At 44.8% G+C, this 13,271-nt stretch overlaps 1 protein-coding gene across 1 annotated transcript; it reads left to right on the plus strand.

Annotated features, from left to right (window-relative positions):
• Positions 1-472: 472 nt before the first annotated feature.
• On the plus strand, positions 473-4,119 carry SIRT4 (sirtuin 4). The gene is made up of 3 exons (XM_007448182.1): positions 473-970; positions 3,437-3,731; positions 3,858-4,119. The coding sequence occupies exons 1-3, from the start codon at positions 474-476 to the stop codon at positions 4,008-4,010; spliced, it is 945 nt and encodes a 314-aa protein (XP_007448244.1). The 5' UTR covers position 473; the 3' UTR covers positions 4,011-4,119.
• The last annotated feature ends 9,152 nt before the right edge of the window (positions 4,120-13,271 follow it).

Genomic DNA, 13,271 nt, shown 5'->3' on the forward strand with positions numbered 1-13,271 from the left:
TCCTAACCCCTGGACTGCCAGGGAATTTCCCGCCACCAATTTTTTTTTTTTATTGTGGAGATAGGTAATATAATGAACCCCCATCCATGGACCCATCACCCAGCTTCAACAATTAACAACCCTTTGGTTAATCTTGTTTCATTTATATACTCCACATTTTGTTTACCCATTCATCAGTTTTGTGGGGTTTTTTTCATTAAATTAAAATTTTAAAAAATTTAGGTATAGTTGAAATTTTCAGGTGTACAACTTAGTGATTCATAATTTTTAAAGTTTATATTCAATTTATAGTTATTATGAAATATTGGCTGTATTCCCTATGTTGTACTGTATATCCTTGTAGCTTATTTATTTTATATATAGTAGTTTGTACCTCTTAATCCCCTCCCCCATCTTGCCCCTCCCCCCTTCCCTTGGTTACCCTGGTTTACAAAACCCAGTTTCTCACTTGATGCTTTTCTTTCCCCTCTAGAATGAGGATGAGCTTTGGGTTAACATTCAGGACAGCAAAAGGCCGCTGGGTGCCGAACCGCAGCCAGCAGTGCTCACGCGGATCCACTGGGTTATTTGTGCCACCAAGTCCTCCTCTGGACTCTGAGAAGGTCAAAGAGTTACAGCGCTTTATCACCCTTTCCAAGAGACTCTTAGTGATGACTGGGGCAGGAATCTCCACTGAGTCGGGGATCCCAGACTACAGGTCAGAAAAGGTGGGACTTTATGCCCGCACGGACCGGAGGCCCATCCAGCATGGGGATTTTGTACGGATCGCTCAAATCCGCCAGCGGTACTGGGCGAGAAACTTTGTGGGCTGGCCTCAGTTCTCCTCCCACCAGCCTAACCCTGCACACTGGGCTTTGAGCAACTGGGAGAGATTCGGAAAGCTGTCCTGGTTGGTGACCCAAAATGTGGATGCCTTGCACACCAAGGCGGGGAGTCAGCGCCTGACAGAACTCCACGGATGCATGCACAGGTGCAGGAAAGCCTAAACAGTGTGAATGCAGACACGTGCTCCATAAGAGCAGGGACCTTGGCAATCCTGGTCACTGTTGTCTTCATTAGACCACGAGGAGATGATTTGGGAGGAAGTTGTTTACTTTGGAGTTGGTCCCAGCAAACTCAGTGAGGGAATGGGAAGTGAAACAGGGAAAGTGGGAAAGGCAGGGTAAGGTTTTGCTAATGAGTGGGTTACTGCTTGGGGCATCTGGGGCTCAAGCGTGTCGGGCTCTCTGACTGTAGAGCAGCTTCAGAACCATCTCACTGGAAGTCAAGGGGAACTGGGGTGTTTATCCACTGCCTCCCATGCTTCATTGGCTGAGGGTCACTCCGGGGGAATTAACTCCCTAACACTTGACTCTGCTTCTCCAGAGAAGGCTTCCATGGCCAAGGAACTCCCTAAACGGGAGAGACACAGGAACTTAGAACTGTGGGAGGTGCCCTCTGAGTGTCCCGAGGGAACTATGAGCAGAGCATATGCTACACACTGCTGGGTCTCCAGTGCCTAGACACATAGATCACAGGATAGCCAGAACCCAATAAATATTGATGAAATGACCATATGTAGCCCTGGCAGTAACTTGTAGCTAATTGGAGACCGTTTCCTTATCTGTAAGCCCCAGAGATCACCCTCTGAGGACTGAAATCAGTCTGCCAGTCATAAAATATTTATTGGGTGTCTGCAACACGTGGTGTGCTACTTGCTGGTGTGGAGAGGTCAAAACCAAAATATAAAACGTGGTCTGCTTAATATGTGAGAATTTCGTAATCTGTTTGGTGGGAGACCCAAAAATAACAGGTTTAACAACAAACCACGCCACACGTGATTGTTAAATTATGTGGTTCTTGATAGACATGTTTTACAGGTTCAGAGGAACAGAGTTAGTAAAGATAGGAGTAATCAGGAAAGCTTTTATGGGTGAGGTGGGGCTGGAGAATAGCCCAGGTATGACTAGGCAAAGGAGGGGAAAGAGGGCTTTCCAAATGAAGGGAACTTGTAGAGTCTGGCTTGGTCTCGTTGGAGGCTAGTATGAAATCAGATTGTTTGGGAAGGCTAGACTCAAATCCTGGTTGCATTTGAAAATCATGCAGTGTAATTTGGGTCTGTTGTGAGTGACCAAAGGGTACTGTTAGTGGTTTCTGAGCAAGAAAGCAATATGATGAAAATAGCATTTGAGGAAGCCTGGACAGGATTAGAGAGTTACAGTGGCTCAGGAAAGTCAGCCGGAAAGACCCAGACTAAGGTGGCATCAGGGGATGGGAGAGCTCAGGATGGCTATGGGTCCATTAAAATTTTTTTTTAATGATGAAAATTTCAAACATCCACAAAAATAGAGTAGTATGATGAACTCCCACATACCATCACCCAGATTCAAAGAGTTTTATCGAGATTTTACCATGTCTACTTATCCTTTCTCTGTCTCTTTTTAAATATTTTAAAACAAATCCAAGACTTCTTGTCATTTCACAGGAGGCCTTTTAAGTTAAAAAAAAAAAAAAGCCAACACAGTCTGATGATTGACTAGATAGAGAGTAAAGGGAGAAAACTGAGTAACAAGTTTTTTTCAAGGGTTTCAGCCCAAGTAACTGGAGGAAGGTGATGGAGAAGCTGTGGAGAGGGATTGAAGACAGAAGTTAAGTTTGACAGGACCATCAAGGAGACTTGGACTAAAGTTTGGGGGAGAGGGCAGGAGTGGAGTCCTGTATAGAGGAGGAAACTGTTAGCACAGAGGCACTGTAGCAGTGACCACAGAGACACCCCAGGAAGGGACAGTGGAAAGAAAACAGGTTGGAGGCTGGAGGAGCAGAAAAGGAACCAACTTCCATTTTTCTTTCAACAGCTATTTAGTGAGTGCCTGCCATGTGCAGGCAATGTTATGGGCGATGGGCACAGAGCAGTGGACAAAGGACTCAAATTTCTCTCTTTTTTTTTTTGGAGGGCCATGCAGCTTGTGGGATCTTATTACCCTGACCAGGGATTGAACCTGGGCCCTGGCAGTGAAAGCCCGGAATCCTAACCACTAGGCCACCAGGGAACTCCCCAGAAAGTGTTTTAAAGAGAATATGGCAATGGACAGCAGCAATTACAGCAGATGATTAGAGGAGAGGATGGAGGGGGAAGGGGGAAAAAAACCCCTGGTTTTGGCACTAACGAAATTATGTGGTAAAGGCTTTGCAGTCATGTTAAGGATAAAAGTGAGCTAGAAGAAGGTTTAAGCAGGGAGTGTGTAGTAAGGAAACAGATGCACGTTTTTCTAGAAGGTTGGCAGTGGAAGGAAGGTGGTAGCTAAAGAGGTCATGAGAAGGTATTAATAAAGAGGGGAAAAAACGGTGGGTGTCAGGGAAAGAAAGTGGTGATGGAGGAGCTAGAGATGGTTGGGGGTGAAAGGTCTTCAGTAGCTTCGTGCCTCCCCAGCACAGCTGGCCTCCTCTCTGGTTTCAGGGTCCTCTGCTTGGGCTGCGGCGAGCAGACTCCCCGAGGGGCACTGCAAGAGCGGGTTGAAGTCCTGAACCCCACCTGGAGCGCTGAGGCCCATGGCCTGGCTCCGGACGGTGACGTCTTTCTCACTGAGGAGCAGGTACAGAGCTTCCGGGTCCCGCCCTGCTCTCGATGTGGGGGCCCCCTGAAACCAGACGTCGTCTTCTTCGGGGACACGGTGAACCCTGACAAGGTTGATTTTGTGCACAAGCGGGTAAAAGAAGCCGACTCCCTCCTGGTGGTGGGATCGTCCTTGCAGGTAACTGACTTGGTGTCGGGATGGTAACTGCGCCCTTTGCGGGCTGGGGAGCCCGGGAGAGGCTCCCTATTGGTTTACCTCTTCCTGCCTCTAGAGAGCTCTTATCTGCGTCTTCTGCTCCAACAGGTGTACTCCGGCTACAGGTTCATCCTCACTGCCCAGGAGAGGAAGCTGCCAATTGCAATACTGAACATCGGGCCCACACGGTCGGACGACTTGGCATGTCTGAAACTGGATTCTCGTTGCGGAGAGCTGCTGCCTTTAATAGACCCACACTGACCACAGCCTGATATTCCGGACCCGGAAACTGGGACTTTCACTTGAATTCTGCTGCTAATGGTAAAATGCCTTCTCAGATACCAGATTCCAGTTCCCGCTCAACTGAGAGCACTGACAAAAGAGAGAAGGGTCTAGGTTTCTTAATGTATGGCCATTCTTTTTTTTTTTCTTTTTTTTTTTTGCGGTACCCGGGCCTCTCACTGTAGTGGCCTCTCCCGCTGCAGAGCACAGGCTCCGGACGTGCAGGCTCAGCGGCCATGGCTCATGGGCCCAGCCGCTCCGCGGCATGTGGGATCTTCCCGGACCGGGGCACGAACCCGTGTCCCCTGCATCGGCAGGCGGACTCTCATCCACTGCACCACCAGGGAAGCCCTGGCCATTCTTAATTGAAACTAATTTTTTAATGTGCATTACGCTATATTGTTCGAAAGACTGATTTTTGAATTCTAGGCACATAGCTATTTAAGACAATGTTCCAAAATCTGCCAATACCTTTTCCCCCATTTTTAAAAAATAACAACTTTATTGAGATATAATTCCTAGGCCATGAAGTTCACCCTTTAAAAGTACACTTTAAAAGTGTATAATTAACGTGTTTTTAGTACACTCACAAAGTTGCACATTAATCACCACTAATTCCAGAACATTTTCATCATCCCAGGAAGAAACCTTGTACCCATTAGCAGTGATTCCCCATTCCCCACCCCCTGGTCCCTGACAACAACTAATCTTCTTTCTGTTTTTGCCTATTCTGGACATTTCATACAGTATGTAGCCTTTTGTGTCTGGCTTCTCCACTTAGCATAATGTTTTCAAGATTCATCCATATTGTAGCATGTGTCAGTACTTTATATCTATTGATATTTTCACCTACGAGTACAACCACTTTAAAAAAATATAACAGTTTTTTCAGCTTTGAGATATAATTCACATATCATACAGTTCACTCATTTATTGCATACAATTCAATAATTTTTAATATATTCCCAGAGGAGTACAGCCAGTTTGAAAAAGACTTTATTTTTTTTAGAGCAGTTTGAGGTTCACAGCAGAATTGAGCAGAAAGTGCAGGAGTTCCCATATACTTCTTGCCCCTGTTCACTAATATGGTGTTTATCGTTTACCTACTGAAGGACATCTTGGATGCTTCCAACTTTTTGGCAATTATGAATAAAGCCACTGGACTTCCCTGGCAGTCCAGTGGTTAAGACTCTGTGCTTCCACTACAGGGAGCACGGGTTTGATCCCTGGTAGGGGAACTAAGATCCCACATGCTGTGCAGTGCGGCAAAAAAAAAAAAAAGAGTAAAGCTGCTATAAACATCCATGTGGAGGTCTTTGTGTGGATGTAAGTTTTCAACTCATTTGGGTAAATACTAAGGAGTGAGACTGTTGTATCATATGATAAAAGTATGTTTAGTTTTGTAAGAAACTGCCAAAATGTCTTCTAAAGTGGCTGTATCATTTTGCATTCCCACCAACAATGTATGAGAGTCCCGGTAAAACCACTTTTTAAAAACCATTTTAATTGAAGTATACTGACATACAGAGAATCACAGCCATCATGAGTGGACAGCTTGATGAAGATGTAGAGCATCTAAATCAAGGAACAGAACACTGCTAGCACCCAAGAAGTCCCCTTGGCAAATCACTTTTTAACTAGTTCTTGTTACTAGAATAATACATATTTATTACAGAAAGTTTAGAAGATACAGATAAGTAAAAAGGATTTTAATACAAATTACCCATAATCCCACTACCGAGATAACCAAAATCTAACCTTCTGGTATAACTAAATCTAAATCTATTCTTACGAAAGTTGAATCAAGCAGTACAGTATTTTATTACATCCTGTTTGCACCTAACAGTTCAGAGTGGCCATCTTGACATTCCCTAAATGCTGTGGGGTTTTTTATGGTAGACTGATGTACACAATCATTTCCTCCACCCCACTGGCAGCTTATTTTGGCATTAACTTGTTTCATTTCTTTTCAGATCCCTAAGGATTAATCCCTGCTTCCTCTAACTGATCGAGGCTTACCAACTGCCGCCTGCAGAGGGCAGCAAACTGACATCTCTCTGCCATCTCTGAACCCTGCAGCTTTCAGAGCCCAGGAGTTAAAATCTTCCGGCTGATGAATTTGCCCCTGAAGAGGACTTTTTAAAAGCCGCAGCTTCTTTTGATAGGAAAACTGCTTTCTCTCCCTTTTTATCTCATCAGGCAGAAGAAATAGCCCAGGAAATATGTACCTCCAGAGTACTAACCTAGGGATCTCACTAATGTGGGTAAAGGGGGAAGGAAACGACTTAATATATAATTCCGAATGCTTAAATGTCTTTAACTGAACCATTCTGATATATTTTTTGAAAAGACGAACAATGATATGAATGAATTTTTTATAAACCAAGGAATAGAGGAAGGATTTTTTTAAATAGCACATTAGGTATGTGGGCTGTTACTTTTATATTTTTTAATCAGCTAAAAGTGAATGTGGCTTTATGACACGGTCTCTAAGGATTTCTGCTTGATTTCAGCTGCCAGAATGAGACCAGCCTTGAACCTGGTCTGCAGAGAGGAAACAGTGAATTCCCAAGTGGGTTCTTAAATTGATTTGTTTCTGCTGAGGGAAGCAGCAAGACTTGTTTGATTACTGTGTTAGCCAGAGAGAATCATTGTCGCAGGCTAAAGCTTTCTGCACGATCTCATCAAAAAGCGAAGCGGATGAAAGAATCACAGCCTATTCTGGGTAGTCTTTTGTCTAAAATCAGGGCAAGCAATACATGTTCATCCTGCATCTGCCTAGGAAGCAAATTTCAGTTGACTGGGATAACCCAAGATCCTGAAAACACAGAGTTCTTTTCACCTGCACAGCTGTAGGTTCGCTCACAGCATTCATTAATTGTGGAGAGGCGTAAGGCTGTGGTAAATCTCACTCCAGCTTTTTTGCAGATAGAGATGCTAAGGTGCTCTGAACCAGATTTGCTCAGTTACCCACAGTCAGTACCACCAATAATTGCATTCAAATCTGGGTCTTTTGAATCCCAAGCCATTCTCATCCACAAATCTCATAAACGGTTACTGACCAACACCGTATTTAGGTACTAAGGCTACAAAGATACAACCTCTTGCTCTCAAGTGGCTCACAGAGGATGTGTTACCTCCCGTACTCTCATCCTTTACCAGAATATGTCACAGAGTCATGCGTGGAATGACAGGAGAGAAAATTTAGTCCATCCCCCCTTCATTTTATTTTTGAGGAAACTAAGATCCACACTTACCTAAGGCCACAGTATGTTGTTTCAGAGCCAGGACGAGAATCCGAGTAGATCTTTCTCTCAGTTCTTTTAGACAGCAACGCTTCCTACTTGTCTGAAGATTATAGTTAGAAGGAAGTCAGCCTGAAGTAGAAGTAGAAGCCAACAGTACACCCAGCCAGGAATGGTTAAAATGTGGGCAGTGGAGAGCAGGTTAGGCTGCGAGGGAGGGAAGGCAGGCTCTTTCATCACCTAATGCTGGCACGATTTATGAAACCGAGTCTTGAGGGTCTTAGGAATGTTTGTTTTGTTCATATTTCCTCCTGAGATGGAATTCTTTGCAAAAAGTCTGTCTCAAGAGGAACCTGGTATTTCCTGAAGCTGATGCTTCTCAGGTCTCATTACTTTACATCTTTTTCTCTCCACCAGCACAGCAGTCCCCAACCTGCTGTAAGTGCCCTCGGTTGGAATAACAGACTTCTACTAGCGGGTGCTATCAGCTTTCACTGCCCAGGTTACATGGTTGTAACTGCATAAGCCCAGCTTTGGCTGTGACTTTCAGTCATATCCTTCCTTGTTGCTTCCACAACTGCTCTGCTATCACAGTTTTAGTAAGTACAAGTCATGAAGGCAACAAGTACAGAATACTCGAATCTCCTTCCCACTAACTCATATTCCTTCTTTCATGCTGTCATAAATTGAATATCCTCTCAGTTGTCCCTTAAACAACAGCATTTGTTGGGACTTCCCTGGTGGTCCAGTGGTTAAGACTCTGCGCTTCCACAGCAGGGGGCACGGGTTCGATCACTGGTCGGGGAACTAAGATCCCATGTGCTGTGTGGTGCAGCCAAAAACTAAATAATAAGAAATAAAATAATAGCATTTGTTGAGCACACTATATCCCAAGCATTGTGCAAAGTATTTTACAACATGTTAGCTCACTTAATGAGTTAATCCCACATGAGATGCTTGGACATGCATAAAGGTCAGTCTTCAGTGAATGCCAAACATTTCCTGAGAGGATCAAAGTCAGGACAGATAGGAAATTCGACACTCCTAGGTAGGGTGACCAGCCATCCCAGATTGCCCAGTACTGAGGGGTTTTCCAGATGTAGGACTTGAAGTGCTAAAACAAAGATGAGTTGGTCACCTTGCTCTGAGGAATAGCAAAGGTTGCCACCAGCTATAATAGTTAATTCCAGATATATTATTCTTGTTGAGATTCAAGATGGTGCTCTGAGATCCAGATTGTTTCCATAATTTCTGTCGCAAAAGAGATCAATTCCACTTCATGAAGAAAAAAAAATTAATCTCATCCAAGAAAGCAGAATGGTTTTTTTTTTCTCGATTTATTAGAAAAGGAATATAGCACGGCACTGAAACTTTTAGAAAATAGACAGACTTGGATTTCCAACCCTGTCTTGCTACTTAGTAGTTAGGTGAACTTGGGCGAGTTGTTTTATCTAACCTTCAGTCTCTATAAATGAGGATAATAGGAGCTACCCAATTGAGTGGTTACGAAGACTAAACAAGGTAATGATGCATGTGTAGCTCACAACACAGTGCCTGACTAAGCAGATATCAGCCATTATCACTAGAGTATGGGAGGAGGGTGGGAGGGGAAGCCATCCTACCTGCCAAACCTTTGTCTCCTATTGAGTATTCCTTTGAGTAGACTCACTCGGATCTTCCCCAGAGCCACTTTTCCTTTTTGTGTACCTGTTTGTCTTTAAAAAAAAAAAAAAAATTACAAAAGCCAAGCTTTGCTTGATGTAATAAAGCCTTTCTAAAGAAAATAAAGCATATTCTTCCAGAAAACAGAAGCCTCCTATACTACTGGTGGGAATGTAAATTGGTGCAGCCACTGTGGAAAACAGTATGGAGATTTCTCAAAAAACTAAAAATAGAACTACCATATGACCCAGCAATTCCACTCCTGAGTATATATTGGAAAGAAAAGCACTAATTCAAAAAGATACATGCACCCCAATGTTCACAGCAGCATTATTTACAATTGCGAAGGTATGGAAGCAACCTGTGTCCATCAACAGATGAATGGATAAAGAAGATGTGGTATAAATACACAATGGAATACTACTCAGCCGTAAAAAAAAGAACAAAATTTTGCCATTTGCAGCAACACGGATGAACTTGGAGGGCATTATGCTAAGTGAAATAAGTCAGAGAAAGACAAATGCTGTATGATATCACTTATATGTGGAATCTAAAAAATACAACAAACTAGTCAATAAAACAAAGAAGCAGACTCACAGATATAGAGGAGAAATGAGTAGTTACCAGTAGGGAGAGGGAAGGGGGGATGGGCAATATAGGGGTGGGGGGTTATGATGGGATTATATGAAATCGTGTATGAAACTTTTGAAAATTGTAAAGCACTATAGAATTTAAAGGCTCTTTCACTCAAAAAGTTAAAAAAAGAGTATCCTTCCTTCTATTTCGGAAACAGTATTTATTGAACATTTACAACAAGCACTGTAGGAAGCATTTTACAACGCATTTACTCACCTTATTCCCACAACCCTAAGATCCATGCACTGTTACTTCTTTTGAAAGATGAGGATCCTGAAGCTCACAGACCTTATGTAACTTGCCCAAGGTCACCTAAAGTGACCAGGCCAGTAATCAAAGCCAGTCCAGTTTTGAACTCGCTCTCTCTTTTGAATGTTCTCGAAATTCGGTGGGGTAACTAAGCAACTGTACTTTGAGAAGGAAGAAGGGCAAGGCTCAAGAAACTTTCAGAGTGACCCCAGTTCGGTCCTAAAATATGAATAGGCAATCACCAAGCGTGGAGAGGGAGATATTCCAAACGGAGGCAACAGCAAAAGCAAAAACATGGTCAGAACTGCAAATTCCTTCACCTTTTCTTTTTCTCTTGAAGGCGGGGGTGGGGACTCAAGTGAGAACTTGGGACGCCCCAGAGGCCTTTGGCTCGTCCGAAATTTACTCGCTTCTCTCCTTGGCCATTCTTCCTTTTCGCCCCATTTTGATTTCCTGCACCCCACTTTCCTGGCCCCCTCGGTGCCTCCCCAGGATGAATGAAACGGAGGAGTTACCAGCCGGAAACTAGTAGAGGGAGCTGGGGGAAGAGGTGCGTGTGTGCAGGGAATGAGAGACCCAGAGAGGGACGCGCACGGTAGGAAAGTTGACCCCAACGTAACACGCACAGGAGGTCACCGTCTTTTCACACTTGACTTGCCCACTCTGTCCTTCCTGCCAGATTCTGAAGGGCGCACCGCCTCCCACCATCCGAGGACGCCAACCACTGCGCCTGTGCTGACTCTCCTCCTCCCCACCCCCCACCCCAGGGGCGGGGCCTGAGCCTGGGAGACGCGGAGGTAGGCTGGGGACTGGGCCGCTGTTCACCAATAGAAAAGAGGAACCGAGAGCCACGTGCCCAAAAGGTACCCAATCACATTTCCTACTCCATAAGCCTCCGTCCCTGGGGTGTGGCCAACGGATTGACAGGATTGGGCGCGCACGGTCACGTGACCCCAAAAGGTAAATACGGCAACGCGGTTTTTCCTCGCCTGCGGAAAGTCGTTGCGCGACGCTGTACCTTCGTTGAACAATTATTTAATGAGCGTGTGTGATGTGCTAAGCACCGTGAAGATGCTGTGGCTTCTGGGATGTATGTAATCCAGACATTGCATTACTCTCGGTCCAGCTACTGTACCAGTGTTTCCCGTATTCCGTTTCCTGTAGTGAGCACCCCGCAGATGCTCTTTAAAGATCGTTAAAGGAATTAGTTCTCTCTTCCCCAACACTTGGGATGATAAAAAGAGGTAGGTTTTTACGTCAGAGGATATTTTTAGAGCCCAGTTGGAGTGCTTGGGTGACTCTCTTCTCTATTTGTTGTTTATCAACCGAAAAAAATAGGAATAAGCAATAGTCCCCTAAAATCTTATTTTTCGGGACTTCCCTGGTGGCGCAGTGGTTAAGACTCTGCGGGCTCCCAATGCAAGGGGCCCGGGTTTGATCCCTGGCCCAGAACTAGATCCCACATGCATGCCGCAGCTAAGAGCTTGCATGCCACAACTAAGACCCAACGCAACCAAGAAAAAGAAAAAGAAACTTATTTTTCTTCCATCTAAACAGGGGCTTGCAGTTTCCTTTCAAAGAAGAAAGTCGTTTATGACCTTTACAGTTCTTTGAAGGCTGAGGCCAGGTCTAACTTAATTGTGTATCCCTTGCAATCATACTGTAGCACAGTATGTATAGAAAGCCATTCTACCTAGGTTTGATGAATTTGCATTTGACAATAGTCCCGTTCTTGCCTGCCAAAAGGTCCTGAGAGCTAATGACCAACACTTCATTCAGCAATTATTTATTGACTGCCGCATGTATCAAGGACAGTACCAGGCAGATAGGGATACAAAAGTGATTAAGACACCTCATTCTGCCTTCAGCAAATTCATGGTGTGATGCCACTTTTCCTCTAAATTATCCAGGTTTGGGTTCCAATATCAGCTATCCCATCTATGAGAGGGTGGCCTTTGACAAATCACTTGCCTTTTTTTTTTTTGCGGTATGCGGGCCTCTCACTGTTGTGGCCTCTCCCGTTGCGGAGCACAGGCTCCAGACGCGCAGGCTCAGCGGCCATGGCTCACGGGCCCAGCCGCTCCACGGCATGTGGGATCTTCCCGCACCGGGGCACGAACCCGTGTCCCCTGCATCGGCAGGCGGACTCTCATCCACTGCACCACCAGGGAAGCCCCTCACTTGCCTTTTTGAGCCACTTTGCTCATCTGTAAAATGGGGAGGTATATACTATAGAGCTGTTGTGAGGATGATGAGGTAATTGTGCAAAATGTTTGGCACAGTCTGGAGCATAGAGCATAGCATATGTTATGTAGCATATGCCAGTTTGACAGCAAGAAAAAAAAAAGTTTCAGAGAAGACTAAACTGAAGGCAGCTACTAACAATAAATCATTGTCTTCAGGCCAGTCCCAAATACATTGTGTCCTCAGCATTTTGTACTGTGTCTGGCCCAGAGAGAGTATTCAATAAATATTCATTGAATGGCTGAATGAAATGAAGGAGAAACTGGGCCAAAAGACAAACCTGCACACACTCCTTTGCTGCCCACCATACACCCAGCAGCCTCCAGTGTTTTAAAACTACTCAGTGATGGCTTCTCATAGTCCACATCGTCCTTTCTCATCTCTTTGCTTTTCCAGTTCAGTTCCCTCTGTGCCCCTCCCCACTCTTTCTGGTGAATTTCAGTGCCAGTGCAGTCGTAAACCTTTGTAGAGAAACTTGGCGGAGTGACTTAGTGGTTAAGAACTCAGGCATTGCCAAGCAGACAGATCTGGTCAAATCCTGACTCTGCCATTTGTGTGATCTCAGGCAAGTGACTTCTCTGAGTTTTTAGTTCCTCATCCATAAAATGGGGGCAATAACATCGATCTCACAGAGCTGGTTTGAATGCTTAATGAGGTGAGACACGGAAAGCCCTTAGCACAGTGATATGTAGTAGGTGCTCAAGATGTAGAAGCCGTTATTGTTAATTATATTTCATGACTACAGTGTAAAAATCAGCCTGTAGAGTGCGGTGAAGGCTTTGAAGGGTCTAGAAAGGAGTTACAGGAAAAAATGTTTAACACAGTTGGAAATGGAGGCAGAGAAATAAGGGGGCGAGATTTGGCTCAAACTGAGGAGCCCACCACTTCAGGCAGGGCAGGGTCATGGTTAAGAGCGTGTGTTCTGTTGGACTTGCTGGGTTCAGATCCCTTCTTTGCTACTTACGAGATGAATCTTGGTGGGCAAGTGACCTGGCCTATCGAAGTTCAGCTTAGAAAAATAGGATTTGCTAATAGTGTCTAAATCTTACAGGGCTGGACTTCCCTGGTGGCTCATTGGTTAAGAATCCGCCTGCCAAGACAGGGGACACGGGTTCGAGCCCTGGTCCGGGAAGATCCCATATGCCGTGGAGCAACTAAGCCTGTGCGCCACAACTACTGAGTCTGCACCCTAGAGCATGCGAGC

Source organism: Lipotes vexillifer, unplaced genomic scaffold (assembly GCF_000442215.2).
Source record: "Lipotes vexillifer unplaced genomic scaffold, Lipotes_vexillifer_v1.1 scaffold236, whole genome shotgun sequence".
In the NCBI taxonomy this organism is placed as follows: domain Eukaryota; kingdom Metazoa; phylum Chordata; class Mammalia; order Artiodactyla; family Lipotidae; genus Lipotes; species Lipotes vexillifer.

Excerpts from the sequence above, each read along its gene's own strand:
- SIRT4 (XM_007448182.1), top strand. The coding sequence starts at position 474 with ATGAGGATGAGCTTTGGGTTAACATTCAGGACAGCAAAAGGCCGCTGG. Across the intron at positions 971-3,436 it reads CTCCACGGATGCATGCACAG|GGTCCTCTGCTTGGGCTGCG; the intron begins GTGCAGGAAAGC and ends CTCTGGTTTCAG. Across the intron at positions 3,732-3,857 it reads TGGTGGGATCGTCCTTGCAG|GTGTACTCCGGCTACAGGTT; the intron begins GTAACTGACTTG and ends CTGCTCCAACAG.